This window comes from Mesoplodon mirus (assembly GCF_964341445.2).
Source record: "Mesoplodon mirus genome assembly, chromosome: 12".
NCBI classification, from domain to species: Eukaryota; Metazoa; Chordata; class Mammalia; order Artiodactyla; family Ziphiidae; genus Mesoplodon; species Mesoplodon mirus.
In genome coordinates, this window is record NC_138988.1 from 65,521,332 (window position 1) to 65,542,722 (window position 21,391).

At 38.8% G+C, this 21,391-nt stretch overlaps 1 protein-coding gene across 1 annotated transcript in view; it reads right to left on the bottom strand.

Annotated features, from left to right (window-relative positions):
• The window catches only part of MLIP (muscular LMNA interacting protein), a gene marked incomplete at both ends in the record, with an annotated part of 291,349 nt that overhangs the window by 159,186 nt on the left and 110,772 nt on the right, over positions 1–21,391 (bottom strand). Inside the window, 2 exons of the mRNA XM_082637722.1 lie at positions 3,879–4,271; positions 5,925–6,080. Of these exons, the coding sequence (XP_082493848.1) occupies positions 3,879–4,271; positions 5,925–6,080 (549 nt within the window). The remainder of the gene's footprint in view (positions 1–3,878; positions 4,272–5,924; positions 6,081–21,391) is intronic.

Genomic DNA, 21,391 nt, shown 5'->3' on the forward strand with positions numbered 1-21,391 from the left:
ATTCCATGTTCATTCTCAAAACATGTCATGCCACCAGAACGTTCTTTCACGGTTGGTATTTTGTATTCCCGAATGGATATGATTGATATCAGATTCATTTGAGTTTTAGAAAGAAAACATTACTGAGCTATGTTTAAATTATTGATTAATTAATGTTTATATATTTTATGTATTTGGCCTCATTTATAAACTACTTTTTAGTCGAAAGTCTCTTTAGCTTTCCCTGCATGAAACCCCTCTCTCCACCTTCTTTTGTCCCCTCTCAGCCTCCTTCTTTGGCTTCTCATCTTTCACTGGCCCTTTATACTTGACTGTGTCCTGCGTTGTATCTTGTGTCTTCCTGTTTTGCATTATTTCCATGAGTAAACAGCTCCATTCTCATAGTTTCAGCTCATATAGGAAATATTTCCAGTCTCCCATCTCCCTCCTATGTCCAGATTCATATTTCCAGCTTCTTTCTTGATAGCATTGCATTCTGCCACCAGGCATCTCAAACTCAACATTAGATATCTCATCTCTTCTTATCCCTTCCCAAGACCTGTTATTCTGTCCTCAGTTAATGCCAACATTCATTTAATTTCCTTGGCTATAAATTTCGTTCATCACTGATTTTTTTTTTCCATATATGGTCAGTGAACAAATCCAGTTCATTCTACCCCACAAAGTCCCTCTTTTTATTCCCACAGTCACTGTCTTAGCTCCAGGCTTTATTGTAGGTCTTTCAGACAAATCATTCTGTTTTTATATGTGTATATTCACCTCTCTTTTAAGTCTAATACTATCCCTAGGAAAGTCAATTCTTAGCCACCTACACCAACATTCAAGACAATAACATTCAAAAACATTACTCTTTTCTTTCTGAATTTTATTTGAAAGGCTTTTAATTCAACTGCTTATATTATACAGTCTTTTTAATTTTGACTTACACTTTAAAATTTTAAATTCTTTAATGATTTTTAACATAACGTACTTTTGCTTAAACATGCCACCTCAGCAAAAGTATTTGGAACACAAAATACACTCAACCCAATATTTATACTGACTTTGTTCAAGATAATATAGTAACCACTATACAGAAAAAAAGCGTTCAATAAAAATGGGCTTAATGTGGACCTTACCTCTAAAAACTTTACAAGCTGTTAGGTGAGATAAGGCATGAACCTAAATAGTTATAATACATGCTGGAATAAGATAATTGTTATAGAAGATGTACAGAAAAAGCTACCAGAATTATATTGAGGGAGAGTTTGCTTTCACTGAAGGAACCAAAGCAGGCTTCATGAAGGAGTCAATATCTGAGCAAGGACTTCAAAGATGTGAACTTTTAAATATTTATGCTTTTCATACACCTTATTGAACCTCATGTATATGCAAGACACTCTACTAAGTGCTAGAGGTACAGAAATGAACAAGGGACAGACCTTGACTTCAAATAGTTCTCAGTCTAGTGAGGAAGAAAGATAAAATCCATCATTATAATCAGGTGAAAAGGAGTTATATTGGAGATTTTCTAAAAAGACTACAAACTACAAGGAAAATGACAAAGATATAGGAGAGAGACTAAGTCCTCTTCAAAGGGAATGTCTCTAGGAAAAGGTACTGCTTGGGCTGAGCTTAGAGAATCAAGTAGCCACGGCCACATGTAGATAGGCTGAGAAGAGAGAAGAATCACACACAGAGGAATCAAGGACCAGGGATGCAAAGGTATAACGTGTATACTTTGATGACAGTTCAGGAGAGCTGAAGAATAGATGTACTGATGTGGATAGAAAATGACATCTAGGCTAGGTTATAGGAAGGTTAAAGGTCAGACTAGGAGCTAAGCAAATTTTTTTTTAGGAATAGCTTCATAAATTATTCCTGACTAACTGATAGTGATAATATATAGACAATTCTGTACATGGATTCATTTTTACCAGGTGGACCAGAAATACACTTAATTAACTGCATTTCTGATTGAAAAGCTGATGTTGTTGGCATCAGGTAATCCAATCATGGGATAATCTTTGGGCTTTTTACATTAAGCTTTGACTACTGACTATATTAACTTCTCAGAGTGACTTCTTTAATGCTCTGGTCATTTCTGTTTAGCTTACATTTAACAGTCATCTCATTTTCACTTTTTTTTTTCATGTTTATTTCATGATGACCTACTATTCATCACTCAAATGGATTACTATAGGAAATGGAATCCGGAACAATGGTTATTCCCAAACATATCAGGACCCAGCTTTCCTCCATCTGCAGTAATCGTAATGCTCATCCACCACTAATGAATTAGGCTGAGCTTTGCCTTTTCATTTGGAGCTTTGATAACATGAACTATAACCTACTTCTAACTAACTGATTTTGGCAAAAATATCCCAAATGTGTGTTTTGTCTCTGGTTTGCCCTCTATATATTTGGTCACATGAAAACAAAATAAATGACCAACTCAGTGGAAGAAATCTATCAGTTGGGGAAAAGAGTAAATTGAAAATCCAAACATTGCTTCATTAAGAATATTTTTCTTTATTTATATTTGGTATCACCATGTCTTCAAAGGCCACGTTAAACTACACTCCGCACACTATGGAAACTTCCACATTGCCAACTTGCTTATTTCATCATCTTTCCTAAGGCAAGAAAGAAATGTTTAAGCCTACCACCACTTACTGAGAATATGTTTAATTATATGATTAGAATATTCCCAATAACTAGCTGAGAATAAATTTCAAGAAGAAATAAATGTTTTAGTCCAATAGACCTGGATGGTGCTACCCCAGTGAGAGTCTTTTATCACCAAAAGATAGCATGAGGATACTGGATGCTTGAAGGTGACATAAATACATCATCAGGAAGTCCAGTGAAGGCTGCATAAATAAAGATAAGGTGGCACCAAAGATAGGATGCCTATGCTAAAGTTTTGCATAGGTCCTAGTAGTACCAAAAGGCCAACTCAACAATAAAAATGTTCTCCCAACTACTTTGGTATGCTTGCAAGTGCCTGGTCTAGCAGATTCTAAATAGGACAACTTGGTACTGACTCATGCTCATTGTCACAGGGAGCTCTGCACCCATTATTTTCTCCCAAAGCCAAGCCAGTCTCTGCATTCCTGACATTCTATGCCTTGTCAAAGTCATCTGATAACTTCATGACAACAAATAGCCAGTCATTCTATTTTTTTCCCTTCAAAATCCCACCTTCTTCACCCCCTTTCTTTCCTGCCATCACAGCTATGAGTCTTCTCCTACTGTATCAAAGCCTTTACACCTTAAAAGAACCATTCAATCTTGCTGCTAAGCTTTGGGGTGGGATCTTCTCCCTAATTCTCTGAGGCCAGCCCTGCTTCTGGTGGTTTCCAGGAATACAGTCAATATTTCCCTGAAGTCACACAGGAGGAAATGATTTTCCTTACACACTCTTAATTGCTAGTGTATCCTTTTACTACTCTTTTACTAGTTTAAAAGTAAAGTGTCTACATCCAGTTGATGTCTTTTTGCTGGATCTTTCTCATCTCTGAAATGTGCTTCTTCGTGCACCCCGCCCACCAAGAACTCTCTCCTAAGAAATTCCCTGTACTGACCTTCTCCAAGAATTTTCAGAAGGAAGGGTTAATATTCCCCCAAATCCACTCCAGGTAAGTGTTTTACATGTTCTCTCCAAACAGTTCACAGCATAATTGTATATAATCCTTTTCATCTTATGAAATTTATTTCTTATGAATTTATTATCTGTATTTACACTGTGACAGTTTATGATCTTGGGATTTTAGTTTTTTTAATATCTCTTTCCTTGAGAGTTTTGTACACCTTGATGCCTTGAATAAATAGAAAGGCCTTTTCAGACAAGGGGTATGAAACATTTTTTTTTTTTAATGACAAGAAGAAAAACCTACCGGCCCATGTTTTTGCTGAGGAGCCATCCCATGAGGCATTTCAGGATGTGACAGAACCTGGAGGTCTGCCCCCCGAGTTTTGGGGCGTACCACATCAGAGACCAGACTGGAGGAGATTGCTAGAGACGTGGGCCGAGCAGCTGTGGTGCCCATCCCTCCTGGAGGGCCTTGTTCACCTTTTCTGCTTGGAGCTTCATCTTCCCCCTCAGAGTCCACAATAAAGACATATTCAGCTTTGAAGAGGTCACTTTGCTGCATTCCTTGAGGTTCGTTTGCTTTAAATCCCCTTCCTTGGGAAGCCTTGTCCTTGACCTCTAAAGGATAAGTCAGTGTTCCTCGGTCTCTCTCCCGTTGGCTCCCAACATTCAAGGTCAAGTACTCATTGGAATCAGACTGCAATAAATGTAGAGACATAAAAGCGTTGATGTTGCTTTGGTAAATACTTTTTGCATGTACTCTTTCTTAAAACCTTAATCTGCTTATAACCTCCAAAGACAAAAGTTTTTATGAATATATCTAAAAATCAGGTTGGCATAGGAGAGATTGGGTTGAAGCTAATGGTTTACTTTTACTAACCCACTTGTTTGTCCTGGTCCAAGCCCAAACAATTTAGGGCTCAGAATCAAAGTCAGCAAAACCTGCTTTCAAATAAATCCTGATATGATTTTTTAAAAAGAGAGGAAGAGAGCAATATTTTCCATAAAGACATTCACAAAACAAATAGGGATCTGTCATGGGTTTAGTTAATGGTCAATCAAAACTTGTGGCTGTGTAGATACCATTGCCATTAGTAAATGAATATCCTTATCTTTGGAGGCTTCAGAGATCTGCAACCAAGATTGATTCATACATCCATAGTCCCACACTCATAGCACCTAATCACAAAGGATCCCATGAATATATTATGTGTACTTGAGTACTGTTAGGGAGAAACTTCCCAGAAGTACTTTATGTAGCATTCAGAATTTCTCTCAAATAATTTGGTCCCAACAGTCTTTGAAATAAGATGACATTGTAAGTCCCAGGTTATATATTACTACTTGCTAGAGAAGATGTTTTCATATAGACAACGAGAATCAGATAATTTTATCTACTACAAGTTGGCTCAAAAATACCACGAAGTTCCCCCAGTCACATTTTATTTATAATAAGATAGTATTAAAATACATTTTAAAGAGAAATTTTTTTTACCCAAAATGTCACTATTTAACACAAGTCATTTTTAGGTTTTTGTCTGTTTGTTTTAATTTCTTTTTCAGTTTTGGTCCCTCTTTAGATAGGTATAATCAGGGTATAAATACAACTTTATAATCTATTGTATCACTTAATATTGTAAGATTAACATGTTCCATGAAATTACATAACCATTATAATTATAACTTTGTCAAGGTGATGTATTATCATATGCTTAACTTTTCTCTAATTGTTAGATATTAGGCTCCTTTTATTTTTCTCTAATTATTTTCCTATATAACACTTTTTTTCCTCTGTACTATTTCTCTGGGATGCATTTCCAAGAGTTTAAATGTTAAAAGGTTATAGACAGTTTTGTGACTGTGGATAAGGGTTTTCCACCAAAATTGTACAAATTCACAAAACTAGCAGCAAAGTGTGAGCATGCCAACATATCCACAATTGCCCCAAATTCAGATATTACACTTTTTTAATGTTGCTAATCTGTTACATGTAAAATAACACCTTGCTCTTTTATCTAGTATTCTTTAAAGATAAATTTAAACTTTGTAAAAATTTTGTTTTTATTGAGATACATTTGGGAGGGGAGGGGCCAGGAGGTCGAATATATCATGTGAACAGCAAACAAAAGGATGTCAAATCAAAAGGGTTGAGAATAATGAATTGGAGAGAACCTGAGATTTGATAACACTGAAGTTCCTATTACATAGTTATATTTTTAGCCAATCTTAGATTTCCAAGTCATCTCACTTTAAGCAGAGAAAATAAACACCCATACAAATTTGCAAGTCATTATGATGGATAATTTAATGTTAATTGCTTGATATAAAAAATAGTAAAAAATAATCCTACCCTATTTACAGTTTCTGGAGTCTTATCACTTGGTTCCTCAGGAATTTTAACAATGAATTTAGAGGTGTCACCCAACTGGGAGTGGGTTGGTAGTCTTCTGACAGTGGGGACAAATGTGAAGATCAGAGGTTTGGCTTCAGAATCACCAGAAGAGACCTATGAGACACGTAATAAATTAGACTTTCAGTCTTATCAAAGGTTTATTTTGACTTTACTCTCTACATATTATATTTATCTCATTTATTTTGATAAATTGCCTATTGCCCTATGATCATGTGTATGGTTGGCAAAGAGAACATCTATTAAAATATTCATAGTGTATCCGATCCTTTTTTTGTGAAACTATTTATCGGAGAAAGAAATACAACCCAAGGAAGACCCTGTTGTAGGACATGGCAACAGAAGAGCAGCTTGGCAAGTTGAGCTACTGGAATGTTGCAAGTTAACATGGATAAAAGTTAATTTCAAAACAGACAAGATGCTGTGTTTGTGATGTCCCCACAGAGGTCAAGGACTTTATCCATTTAACCCTGGGTTAGCAGGTTCAGTGTGACTCATAATCACCAAGCATGCGTGAAACTTCTGACATATATCATTAATGAGAATGCTAAAATGTGAATTGAAAATTGAAAGTTTACTTTTCTTGCTGCCAGGATACCAATGCCTCTTCTCGAGGATATACTTTCTCTTTCATTCATTCTTTATTCATTCAAAAAGCATTTTGTTAAAGTATTTGCTGTGTGGCAGGTACTCAGGAGCTAGAGGTATAACAGCAAATAAGAAGCAGCCAATAGACCAGTCATAAGTAGGAAAAGCATATGCACAGAATAGGAAGGGAAAAGCGATAAGGGTGCCTACCCAGCCTGGGAAGCTCCATAAAACGCAGCACCTGGAATTTAAGTCCTAGTGAAGAGAAAGATAAGGGTCTTCCAGGCTGAGGAAACCAGCTGAGTGAAGGCATGGAAAGCAGCACTGGGTGAGAATCAAGTTTGAGTTCTGTCCTTTTGACACTGAGAACCAAGTGCTGTAGATTGGGAATGAGATCGTCACATTAGAATGTCAGATAGGTAATGCTGGTCTTATAAGACCCAAGGCTAGCAATCAGGACAGAAAGCCAAGAGTAATAGATGGAGGACTAAATGGAAAAGCAGAAAGAGAAGATGGTGCTGGAGATTTCTCTTTTGAAACGTTTGGGTGAGAAGTAGGAAGAGAGATGGAGAGTAGTTAGAAAAAAAGTCCAGTCAAAGAGGTGCCCTTGTTGGTCTGTAACAGGATAGATGTGAAGACGTCTGTAGACTCGAGGAAGGAACCAGTAAGAAGGAAAGTGGAGCAAAGTCCTGGAGGAAGTGGGCAGAAAAAGCTAAAGCAACAACAGAAAGAACATGGCCTCCTCTGAGAATGGAGAAAATTAATGGAGATACAGAAAAGCTCTGACTGTGAGGCAGTGAGATAAGCTGGAAGGTGAGGGGACTCATTTTGTACACAATCCATGTTTATGATGTGATCCGCCCCATCTAGTCAGAGTGAAACTGCCACGCTGCCACCTCCATGCCTCTGTCACAAGAAATGCAATAGCCCCGGCAGGAACCCCCAGGCTCCTCTCCCTTCAGGTTGTGACACCCTTGTGTGTCGTAACTCAACATGCCCTTTAAACCCGATCACATCAGCTGCACGAGAAACGCAGCCATCCCTGTATCTCTGTGTGCAATGCACACCCCTAGTTTTGTTCCCTTCTTATACCTGTAACCGAGAAGGACCCTATGAGGCCTTCCCAGAATAGATCCCCACCCATGTCCTTCACCTGCTTTTTGCCTGTAGAAAAACTTTAGTCAAAGAATAAATTTAATCAGGGAAGTGAGAAAAGGCAGAAAGAAAGGAAAACACTCAAGTAAGACAAAATAATAATATTTTAGCCATTAATCAAAGTCAAGGACCTTTAGTTCTTCCTCAAGGACTATGAATAATATTCTGAGCCATGTCCTTTGAGCTGTTTTGCATATACTGAAACCCCCACCTGGTGGAGGAAGTTAACTGCTTGCTGCCCAAAAGGACATAGACCCCACACCGGTTGGAACCAGAAGACTGATGATGCTGACTCCCAATTAACTCACCACCAACCAATCAGAAGAATGTCCATGAGCTGACCACGCCCTGCTTCTTGAACATTATAAGACTCCTCACTACCCCCTCCAGGGCGGGACACACAGTTTTGCAGGCATTAGCGAACTGTGGCCCCCTTTGCCAGGCAAACCAATAAAAGCTAGTCTTTTCTACTTCACCCAAAACTCTGTCTCTGAGTTTCTACTCAGCACTGGTGAACAGAGATTGAGTTTCAGCAACATACCATGATCCAACTCTTGGAAACTTTTCACCATACACTTTCTGGAATTCAGGCAGTTGTCACACATCCCTCCACATCCTTAACCTCTTCTCTACATGTTCTGACTCTAACTAAACCATGGTTCCTGCTGAAGGACTCTACTTCCCGAGAAGCTCTCTGCTTCCTCTCACACTGGGTGACCCACCAGAAGTAGGCTAGGTATCCTCTGTGCACTCTTTTCTGCTTCCAGACCATTCTTCTTCCCTCTTACCTACAAACTTCCAGGTTTGAAGCTCTTGCCATCCACAAGTCTACACCATTCACTACCTCTTCTTGTTACAGCCATCTCCCTACCCCCAAGTCAAACCCTTCTTTCTTTGAAGATTTACTTCTGGGGTTAATTCCACTCCTTCTAACACCACACTTTTTTATAATACCCAATATGCTATCCCATGGGTAATTTTTCCAGTAGCATGTTTCACTGACCTCTACTCTTCCTTGCCCTTCACATCCTCAGCAACAACCAGTAGCCACAACACCACCATAATTTCAGGGTTTTTTCCTTCTCTGATCATCACTTTTTTTCTTTCCACACCATCTCTTCAATTCTGGACTCCAACATTTCTGGGAAACCACCAAAATGAAAGTCTACTGATCCTTCCAACGTTAAGTTTTCCCAGACTTCTTTTTTTTTTTTTTTTTGGCCAGCCTTAATGACCGAATTGACCACAACTTCTCCTGTGCATGCCCCTCAAATGTCTTGCCTTCTCTCACATCACCATCCACTTTGGGTAAATCATAGTGGTCACTCAGTCTACCACCTATCTACTCTCTTCCTGCACCACAAGGGTAAATGTGGTTACAGAAAAAAATCACACGACCCCACTTGCTGGTTTTGCTTCAAATTTATGACCCTGAGCCTCAAGCTGGCACTTTAATTCTTCTCTATAATCATATTATACAGTTCCAGAGCCCATTTACTCTCCCACTTGCTAGAAAACTCACACCTTCTCCTCTTTCTTCAAACCCCTACAACTTCTTCCTCATTCTCACTCTGAGCTGACAACTTTGTTTCCCACTTCACTGAGATAGTTGAAGCAATCCGAAGAGAACTTCCAAAACCCTCATCACCACATCTAGTCACCCACCTACATCTTTGTCCTTTTACATAGCCATCAGTCCTGCTACTACACTCCTACTAAAACCAAACCTCACTTGAATAAGTTGCCTTCTACTTACTTTCATTTACTCAACAAGATCTTATTAAATGCCTACCAGATGCTAGGCTCTATTCTAGGGGTTGGCGACACACAGTGAACAAAAACCTCTACCCATTCTGGTGGGAGGGAGACAGGAAACCAAATAAATATGCAATAAAATAGGATTTTCAATTGTGATAAGTGCTGTGAAGACTAGTATAATAACCCATAGGAGAGAAAATGACAGGTAAAACTTGGGTTGGCTGTAATCTAAAGGAAAAACTTAGAATTTGCTGAAAAATTAGATGTGAGATATAAGAGGCAGATAAGAGTCAACACAAGTACAAAATTTTTGACCTGAATAACTGAAAGAAATAAGATATTCTTCACTGAAACAGGGAAAACAAGAGGTGAAGCTGGTTTGAAAATAAAGATCAAATATTATATGACAAATATATATCCAAGTGGAAATGTGGGGATGGGAGAAAAGTTCAGAGGAAAGTCTGTGTTGGAGATAAAATTATTATAGTTGTTGACCTATACTTGGTATTGAAAACCATGAGACCAGATGAGATCATCAGGGGAGTCAGCACAAATAAGAAAAGAAGAGGTCCAAGGTTGAACCATCCAGCTCTACCATTAAGTGGTCCAGTAGCTGAGGAAGAAGTAGCAAAGGTGACACAGGATTTTAAGAGAAATGGAAAAGCCTGGAACACAATTGATGTAGGATGATGCAGTGGGAAAGAGGCCTGACTATAAATAAGTAAAAGGATTGACAGACTATTGTAAGGGCCCAGCCTAAATGTAAATCCATGAATTTGTAGTAAAAGCAATTTGCTTGGCTTTTTGATAATGTCTCCAGGAATGCTCAACTGCCTATCATAGGAACAGAGAAAGTGAATTGCAGCATTTATAGAACTGATGTTCAGAGGTGTCTCTGGCAGAAGAATGTTGTGAGTGTCAGGAAACTGAGGGTACTGATGGGAGAAGAGCAAAGGGTCAACCATGGAGTTCAATGTGGACAGGGAAGAAGAGGGACTTCAGACTAAGGTACTAGTGGTCTCTTCGGTTCAGGAATCAGATTTGAAAGCATGGTGGGTGTTGGGGAGAATGGCCCAGGGTCACAGTATGGGTTATGAGAGCTTAGGATTTAGTAGGATGGTAAGACTAGATGATTATAAGGTCTAGGCTTATAACAGGGTAGGGTTAGGGTTAGGGTTTCTAGAAACAATGCCTATTCCTTAGGTCATAAAAAACACACAGACAAACCCTTCTGGGCCAACTTTCCTTTTTCAATATTATTTTCTGCCCTTAAAAATAATTGTCTATTCCCCCATGGCAGTCAGGTCGCAATTCCCAGGCTTATCATCCAAAAATAATAAATCAATGCTTTCCTTTGTAGGAAGGGACATTAGATCCCTCATGAGATTCAGGGAACCCACTAGTCTTATCAGTGATACACAAAACAACACACTTTCTAGATGGGTTATTTTCTAGGAAGTCTTCTTTACATGACTAATCTCATCAATATCTTGATGGGTGGAGAGGGGTTTTAGCAAGGAAATCACTGAGGGTAGTTCAGATAATTTATCATAGAATTTCATTTGAGTAGGAAATAAAGATAGTCTTTTAGGAGTCAAAGAAGAGGTAAAAGTATGACTTTGTCCTCAGGTGCTATAGGCCTGTCCTCATCTCCCCACATGATGACTACAGGTCTATCTTATGTTCTATCCAGATGAAATTTAAATACTGATGTATGCACTTCAGTATAAGTGCCCTGTGCTTACAAAATACATATAACCATTATTAACAGTAAGTGACTTTGCCTTCTAACAGTGACCAAGATTTATTTCTCCAAAACTTTACTTCTTTACTTTAGCTTGCTACTAAAGTCTCTAAAATACAAATAGATTGTCACTACTGATACATTGTAAACTATTGACTTTTTAAAGGTTAATAGTTACAATTTTAGTGAATAAAATTGAAACAAAGTATGAATAAAAGTGGATACTTCAATGAATGAGGTGTGCTTTTAGAACATATCCTCAAAGGAATTTCTAAACATAACCAAATTTTGACAATGAAAGCAACTGAAAATAAGTAAAATTGTTTCCTTCTTTTTTATTGTTATATTTTCTTACAGGAACATCCATAGCCTTCATAAAATTTCTTCACCAGGTAAGGAGAACAGTTTGTTTTTAATATTAGTTGAGCCAACATATAATGTCATCAAGAATAACATAAAAATGGAAAATCCAACAGTACTAAAGACTTTTCATCTTCCTAGTTTACTGTCAGAGAATAAGATCAGGGATAAATTCCTATACACACACATAACCTCAGATTAACCACAAAAACGACAGTGGTTTGGTATTCACTTTTAAGCTGGGAGTACATTGTTAGCATGGGGCTCTTTTCATCATTTTTACCTAGCATCCTCTTATCCTAACAAGAATGTACAGAATTTTTTGCACAAAATTTAGTTGGAAAAGGATTTGAAATTATACTAGCTACACTATACAACATTTAGATGAAGAACGCTGTGTTAGCCGGTGGACTGCTGAATCCCTTATTCAGGAAAGAAAAAGAAAAATTGTGCTGTTTACTGCATACCATAGCCCAGTTCCAATGGAGTCCAGAAATGAATTGCTATGGTGATGAAAAATCATTTTCCACACAAAGCAGAACCAGATGCATGTTAATATCATTGCATTGGTTAAATGCCAGTTAACACTTTCCATTGTCAGTGTTGTTTAAAAACGCATTTTAGTTCCTATCCTTGAGAAACTAGTTTAATAATAAAAATTAGAGCTGAAAGGATGAAAAGCTTTTCCTAAGTATAGTTTCAAGTGCTCAAAACTCTGAGACTGTCACCTTCTCACCGGCCACTCGACTAATAATTTAAGAAACTGTTTTCCCCCCGTGCCATGCAGGCTCACTTCTCCTTTGCTCAGTTTCGGGCTCCAGTGCCTTCCTTTCTTCTATTTCCCTAAAAGTTATTTTTCATCTGACGTTGACACCCACACTCACAGATGGCCACTAGCTTCTTGTTGAGAAGAAACATGACAGCGTGTCTCTCAGCACTCACACTACGCCAAGGACTGTCCTGAGCATCTTCTTTGGTTGCCAGTCAGCAGTTTTGCCTTTATTTGCTCATCCTTTCCACTAACTGTCTATAACATTTCATTTTGATACAGTCAAATTTATTTACACCCAGGCATCTCTCCCTCAAACCCTCTTGCAGCAAACACCACAGTGCATAGCCTTTCAAAGTTCTCAAAAGCATGAAGGAAAGATTTCCTTTTACCTGGGGTGTGGTCTGAATGCTCCCTGCTAAGATGCACGAGTTCATTTGGAAGTAATTGTTCCCGCAGTCCCTTGGAAGCCCCCGGCTTTCTGGAAGCATTGATTCATCCCATAAGGGCGTGAGCAAACCAACGAGTGAGGTGGGAAGGGAGCCACTCCCTGAAACAACACACCCACTCGCAGGGAAAAAAAGAATTCTAAAAAAGAGGTAACGAGGAATCCTCCCTGAACGAAAGGGTTTTGTCAGCTCCAAAGAGTAGATTTATGTTCAGACAATTTTTAGATTTGGAACTTCAGGAGAGGTCAGATTGACTGCTGAAATGGAGCCAGTAGAAGTAAAAAAAGAATTACCACCTATATGTGTTTCCCCTTTTCTTTTCATGCATGTAGTGCAATTAAACATTCTGCAAAAAGAACAGAGAAGGCAGATTGTACAGCAACAAGAAGCTGATCGAAGGACCCACACAGCTGACAATCCCAGCAATCAGTTGGTCATACTCACTGGGAATATTCAGTGGTACCAATACATGCAAACACTGGGCCTAAATAAAGAATGAGAAAACACACAGCGATCCCTTCAAAATTCAATAGCTTTAATTAGAAGTCCTTGGCATGTACCTAGCGAGAAATGGTACAGGAGTGTCTCTAGTGACTGAAGTTTTACTATTAACTAAATTTCCTCTAAAATAGAGCTTGGAATCAAATATTTGTCAAAACAAAATTCCATTCCAATGTTCCTGGAAGACAGTGAGTTTCCTGACTATAGACAAACGTCAAAGCTTTACATGTGAAATTGATTGGAGTCTTCAGCTTTCACACTTCTATTTTCTAAGTGTTGATTTTTTTCCAAATCTGCAATATCTATATTTGTGCTTTGGTGATGAAAGACGTTGTGTCACAAGGGCTGGTTATAGACCAAAGGCTCTGGGAAGGAATGAAGGTTTTATTTTAGGGACCTAGATTATACCTCTTAACATTTTCACCATTATCAGAAGCCTGAATTCTTGGAAACATTACAAGTGAACCAATTGTCAAAAGTGATACTGTTAGCACACTGGGAAAAACTATTCCAAATAACCCAGTACTTTTCAACCTAGTAAATGATCTAAAATTTTTAATGTGAGTGCTGTGTTACATCAGAGAACAAATTATGTGCCTTCTTCTATGCTATGTATATTTATGGATATTCAAGAGACTATAATACCCTCCTGCCCTTAAAGAGCTACAGTCCAATTGGGAATATAAAACAGGTGTACAAATACAGAGATGCAAAGCAAAAAAGAAGAGAAAAATTTCCATTCTGCCGTTCTCAAAGTTTATACATAAGCCACCTGGAGATCTTAAAATGCAGTTTCTTAAATATCCTGTGATAAACCATAATAGAAAAGAATCTGAAAAAGAATGTATTGATAGATACATGTATAACTGAATCACTTTATTGTACAGCAGAAATTAACACAATATTGTAAATCAACTGTAAATAATTTTTCTTAAATGCATAAAATAATTTTTTTTAAATGCAGTTTTTGATTGAGGAGTTCTTGGGTATGGCCTCAGATTCAACATTTCCCACGAGCTCCTGGTGGTACCCAGGTGCTGGTCTGTGACACTCAGAGTAACAAAGACTTAGAGGAATTTTTGGAGGGTTGTGAGATCATAGTCACCTGGGGTAAGTAATTCAAGGATAAAGTGGCATTTGGGCTCACTTAGAAGAGTAGGGGAATAGGACCTCTGAAGGTGAGGTAGAATAGCCCTTATTTCAGGCAGAGAGAAAAGCTCAGGTGAAGGCGCCTATCAGAACGTCAGTAAGCAGCAGGGGTAGCCACAGAGCAGGGAACTAGGGAGTCAGAATACCCACTGGCTGTGGGACCTGGGGCTAAGCCGTGGTTACAGGACCTCTCGAAGGCTCAGTCCCCCACCAGCAAAATGTGGATCAGAATAGTATTTATTTCACAGGGTTCTTATGAAAATTACAGTTAAATTCAGCATGTAAAGCTCTGTGTCAGGCAAATACTTAATAAACGTTACACCTATGAACACTATTGTTACTCAGTTTGGTAAATAACATACATGAGAATAAAGGCAAATAAGACTAGAAAAGTAGGTTCAGTCTAGATCATGAGATTTTTTTTTATTTACCATTTTAATTATTTTTAAGTGTACAGTTTAGTGAGTAGCATTACATTTACATTGCTGTGCAACCATCACCACTATCCATCCACAGAACTTTTTTCATTTTGTCAAACTGAAACTCTGTTCCCATTAAACAATAATTCCCCATTCCCTACCCCCACCCCCAATCCCTGGTAACCACCATTCTACTTTCTACATTCAGATTCATCTCTCCTCCCCTTTGTAGATCATCAGAGGTCTTGAATTAAGGTGTTTTGATGCTATTCAGTAGGGAATAGGAAAAAAGATTTTATATCATTACATAAATACATGTATATGCATATATATATATATCATCATATATGTATATATATAAAATCCTAATTCCTATTCCTTACTGAATAGGGGAGCCTTAACAAATCCTAGAGACCACACCCATCTCCATGATCCATCCCTTGTCAGTGGTTCAATCAGTTTATTCTAAGTGGATTCAAACAATAAGGAAGCTATTTTCCTATATCTCATTCTGTCCTTCTCCCTCTGATCTTTTTTCTCATTCCCTCCCCCAAACATAAAGCAATATTCACACATGTTGGTACAGTCAGATTTGGGAGAGGAAATACTTCAGCCCCTATCCTTTGTCCTACTTGATTTCTTCCTTGAGTCATTTTACAATGAGAACCAATGAAATTAATCTATTATTTTGCTATTTTGTTCTGTATCTTATTGGTAACTTTTCTGTACTCATTTTCTTTCCCTTGTTTTCTTAGTAATTGTTGGCATTATAGACTATTCCTTATATTGATAGAAGACAATTTTTACTTAACAAAAAGCAGAAGTCATGCATTATAATAGCATGCTTCAGCCATCTGCTTAGTAACTGCATATATACTCAAAGAGCACATGTATTTAGAACAATTTCTATAGAAACCATCCTCATTGGAATAGAAAATGATGGCACCTGGTCAAAAAATAGGCCTCAGTCTTGGATGATGAAGACCAAGTGAGTTACTGACACAGGATTGGGGGTGGGAGAAAGGGAGAGTCTAGCCTCCAGTTACAACTACTTTTTTCTATAGATAAGAAGGCCATGTAGGGTCTGCCTAAGACCCTGAAGCATTTTATAAACACAGACTTTTAATGATCTCTCTCCTAATAAGGAGCACAAACTTTTCTGTTGAATAATCTATTCCCAAAAGAAAGTAAAGTTTGTTGAACATTGCAACAGACAAATATAATCCAAAATTCTCTTTAAACTCTGGCATTATTGATGGCTGAAGTAGGGCATCCTTCACCCTTCTGACAAAACAGATATTACTGCAATACCTTCCAGCCAAGAGAATGTTAAGGTATTACTTTTAAAACAAACAGTATAGAACAAATAGTCTCTCTTCCTGACATGGAAAACAAATTTGAGGAAAAAAAAAATAGACACCTCCACAAAATATTGCTAAGAAACATGTAAGTGATTAAACAGATCCAGCTGTCAAGACCATCCAGAAATCTATTTGTCTGCTCTTATGCCTTGTGCTTAAAAAAAAATGTCACTAGAAATCTCATTTATTCAGCTTAATAAACCCCTGTTGAGTGACAGGCACTATTCTAAGCTCTAGGAGACATCAAGATAAAGACTTGGACCCCATTCTCATGAAGTCTCCTTCTCATGAAGGAGACACCTTCACAGCTACACCACTGGTGAATGAAGTTAGAGGAGAGGGCAAGTGATGTGCTGAAGCTAGGCTGCTCGGGGAAGCAGCCTCAGGCCATCCCCAGGGAGCTTTCACTCAGCTTCTGCACTTAGTTTCTATTCCTGGTAACCAACATCAGAATCACTTCTCATTCTGTTTTAGCTCTGGGTGGTGTTTTTCCTCTGAAGATGGGAATCACCCAGGGTTTGGACCCCTGCTCCAGAATAATAGGTGATTGTAGGAATCATAATTACAACTCAGAATTGGCTGTATGATATCTAAATGAATCCTGACATCTCATCAAAAACACATGAGAGGGGGCTTCCCTGGTGGCACAGTGGTTGAGAGTCCACCTGCCGATGCAGGGGACATGGGTTCATGCCCCGTTCTGGGAAGATCCCACATGTCACGGAGCGGCTGGGCCTATGAGCCATGGCCACTGAGCCTGAGCATCCAGAGCCTGTGCTCCACAACAGAAGAGGCCACAACAATGAGAGGCCCGTGTACCACAAAAAAAAAAAAAAAAAAAAAAAAAACAGCATGAGATCCTGTTGTAACTGAGGAATTTCAGCTTCAAGTATGCTAAACCTGACTCCTGCCCTAGTTCCCCTTCAACTTTAACTTAGTTTACAAAAGAATAAGCTAATGATGCATATTGAAATGGAAGATTAGTTGTTCTATTTTGTTTTTATGCTTGTTCCTTATTTTTTAGAGATAACTAACCAGAGACTCATGGCAAAATGATGTTCCAATCATAAGCAAGATGTGATGAAACTTTGGCACCAATGATCATGATAATCATCTCTGAAAATAGAATACTACCCTCTTCCCAGCATGTAGCTCCTTTCTCTTTTCTGTATATTATCTCCAAGCAAGACCTGGGGAGTTGGGAGTTGGCTCTTTAGGACATGAGTCCACCTTCTCCCCAGGATTGCTGGCTTCCTCAATAAAGCTATCTTTCCTTTTACCCAACACTTGTGCCTCAGTATTGGATTTTTGAAGAACAAGCAGCCAAACCTGAGTTTGGTAACACTGCCACAGTCTAAGTTTGGCCTCATCTATATTGGCATCTGTGCTGGCCTCATCTGGATTTCTTCTATTCCTGCTACTACTGCTTGTAGAGTCTCTTCTCTAGAGGGTATATCCTCCTAGGTAAAATGATACTAAAAGTCCACCTTAATTCAAGTATACCAAGAGCTTCAAAGTATTGAAGAAAATCTAGCACCTAAGTGAAAATGTTTGACATACTTAGATATTCAGAAGAGGCAAATAGGCCTTGTACATGGTAGAATTTGAAAGGGGAACAGAGACAATGATAAGAAACATATATCAAACAGGAATAAGTGTCTGGTGATCACTTTCCCCTTATGGAATTACTTTCCAGCTTGGCTTCTGGTATACCATTTCTCTTGGTCCCCTCCTATCCCCTGTACCCTCTTTCTCTGCCTGCTTTGTGCCATCTGACCCTGAAGCATTGAAGTGGCCCAGGAGTCACTTCCTGGATAATCTCATCCAGTCCCATAGCTTTAATTAACATTTATAAGCCATTGAGTTCCAAATTTGTTTCCCCAGCCTGTACAGTGTCCTTGAATAATACACTCCTATAGCCAACTAACATCTCCACTTAGATATTTTACAGAGATTTGAAACTTAATACATCTGAAACTGAATTATTTGTGTTTCTCCTGAAATTGTTTCCCACCCCCTCCCCCTAATTTCTCCCCACCAGCATATAGTTGTACTTATTTCTCATTGCATAAGCTAAAAGTGGGGGCTTATATTGGTTTTTGTTGGTTTCCCATAATCCCCCATCAATATATCAGTATTGGTCAATATACTGATATTCTTGCTTTCTCATAACCCCCCATCAATATATTAGTATAACTTGTCAGCTCTCCCTTCAAAATAAATCCAGAAAATGAATCTATCTCATTACTTCTACTTCGAACGTCCTAGTAGCAGAACCTACCATAATCTCCTTTCTGAATCACTTTCTCATAAGTGGTCTCCCTGCTTCCACTTTGCCTACTATAGTCAATGCTCTGATAAACCACCCACATCTCCCTTTGGGCTGGAGGACTATCCCCAGCTGCTGGAAGTGCTGTGACAGTGCTCAGCTCTTTATCTTCTCCAAGAGTTGTTCCTGGTTGAATAAAGCTCCTTGTAAAGTCACCCCCTTTCTCAGGGGCAGCCTGTATCCAATGGCTGTTTGATACATCCATACAAAAACCTGACACCCCTGTTCCAATTTGAGGCAATGTTGAAGGACAAACCCAGTTTCAGAGCTACCCTCAAGTTGGGTAGCCTTTTGCTGAGACTTCATTGCAGCCCAATTCGCTCTCTGCGTAATCTTGTTTCCTTCCCATCTCCCACTGGTGTTGGTCATGAGAGCACTTCCAAAAGGGAAAACTTCCTGTATGCTAATCTCTATCTCAGAATCTTCTTCCTGGGAACCTGCTCTATCACATCTCCCCAGTTGCTTTCCACACAGTAGCAAGATTAAGCCTTTAAAACATGTCAGACCACATCACTTCTCTATTCAACACCCTCCAGCAGCTTCCCCTGACACACAGAGGCTAGGCCAAATTCCCTAAAATAGTCAACAGCTCAACAGGACTTGGTCCCTATGACTCTCCCTCCTGCTTCCTCAGCTCCAGCCATGATGAATTTTGTGTATTCCTGCAGCATGCAAATCCCACTCCCTGGAATGTTTTTCCCAAGCTTATTACTGTACCTTCCCTTCCTCAGGTCTCTGCTCAAAAGTCACTTTAACAGTAAAATGTCCCTCACCACCATACATGAGACTGCAACCCCAATTCAAGACACTTCCCTGTACTCTCTATCCACTTTTGCCCATGTTATTTGCTCTAGAACCCGTACTAACTTCTTAGGCTTGTTTCCTATCTAATTTTGTCATTTAAAAATTTTTTTTATTTTATATTGGAGTATAGTTGATTTACAAGTTGTGTTAGTTTCAGGTGTACAGCAAAGTGATTCAGTTAAACATACAATACACATACAATTTTATCATTGGTTTTTAAACTCCATAAGGGTAAGGATTTTGTTTTGATCACCTTTATTTTCCTAGAATAGTATGTGGCACTTATTACCACTCCATAAATATTTATCCAGTGAACTTCTTGACTGACTGAGATCTTTATTTGTGGATATTTCTTGCACTTCTTTTCTTCTAATGAAAAGGACAATTTTGATTAAATTTGAATTGACTCTCTAAAAGAAAACAGACTCATCCCAATCTCAAGTTTCTCAGTTCCACTGGGCCAGTTGCTGCTGGGGCTCACAAGTCCTTACTAAGAATCAAAGGTCTAGAGGCTAAAGGTCATAGCAAAATGACAGTAACTGCAGTCAGCTTCCTCCCATGACTCTTACATACAAATACCTGTAGCAAGAAATAGCAAGATGCTCAGAGCTATGCACTGTCCAACCATCTAGGTCAAAAGCAGACAAAATTTGTTCTGATCTCAGATTTTCCACCAAATAGCTGTGAGGTTTTGGGTAAGTCACTTAACTTCTCAGGGACAATTTGTTTCTAAAGCAACATTCTAGAATCAGTGTTGGTTTCCCAATGTGCCATCTTTAGAATACCAGCCTTGCAAGATAAATAGTGATGAAAGGATTATGTGGTCAAATAAATTTAGGAATTGGTTTACTCCATATCGACCTTTTGGAGTTGTCTCATGGTCCAGAGGCCCTTCAAGCTTGGCTTAGCCCACAGTTTCTTACATTTATTTGGTCACAGAAGCACTGGCTTTCCCAGTGCCCACTTCCATCCCACTCACAGGGTGAACTGCTGAAATGGGCTGTCCACAAAGGTGTCTTTCTGCTGTGATATTTGATGAAGGCATGAAAAAAGTATATTTTGGTCAAACAAACCAAGAAGTTTCCACAAAGTTACTAGATGAAATGCTATTCCTGATCTGGGCTTGGACGAGAGAACAGTGAAATAGATGGATATTGGCAGAAGTCCTCTGAATTAGGAAGAAAGGAAGAGATGTTCCACATTCCATGTCTAGTAGGCACTATAAATACACGTGGCCCCATGGGTCATGAATATATTCAGCAGCACAAGAATATGAACTAAAAATATGGATAATAAATTGACTAGAAGATCTTGAAACATATCCAGAGGGATATTAATAAAGTGTGGTGCAAAGCATTGGGGATAAAGCATATTATTTAATAGAAATACTCAGAGATTCCATATATAGAGAATCACTTCTATATACATCATAAGAGAAACCTAAATTCTGGCCCACAACACAATTCACAAAGTCTTATTTGTAAGTGAATAGAGTAACACTAGCATCTTTAGAGTTTACAGCATAATTTCATAAAGGAACAGAGCAAAGTAATATTTATTTCCAAAATGACTTTTGGTATAATATGATTAAACGTATTTTATTTAAAATAAAGGGGAAGAGGGGCACCTTCAAGATGGCGGAGGAGTAAGACATGGAGATCACCTTCCTCCCCACAAATACATCAAAACTACATCTACATGTAGAATAACTCCTACAGAACACCTACTGAACGCTGGCAGAAGACCTCAGACTTCCCAAAAGGCAAGAAACTCCTCACGTACCTGGGTAGGGCAAAGAAAAAAGGAAAAACAGAGACAAAAGAATAGGGACGGGACCTGCACTTCTGGCAGGGAGCTGTGAAGGAGGAAAAGTTTCCACACACTAGGAAGCCCCTTCACTGGTGGGAACGGGGGTTGGGGGGCGGGGAGCTTCGGAGCCATGGAGGACAGCTCAGCAATAGGGGTGCGGAGGGAAAAGCAGAGAGATTCCCACACAGAGAATCAGTGCCGACCGGCATTCA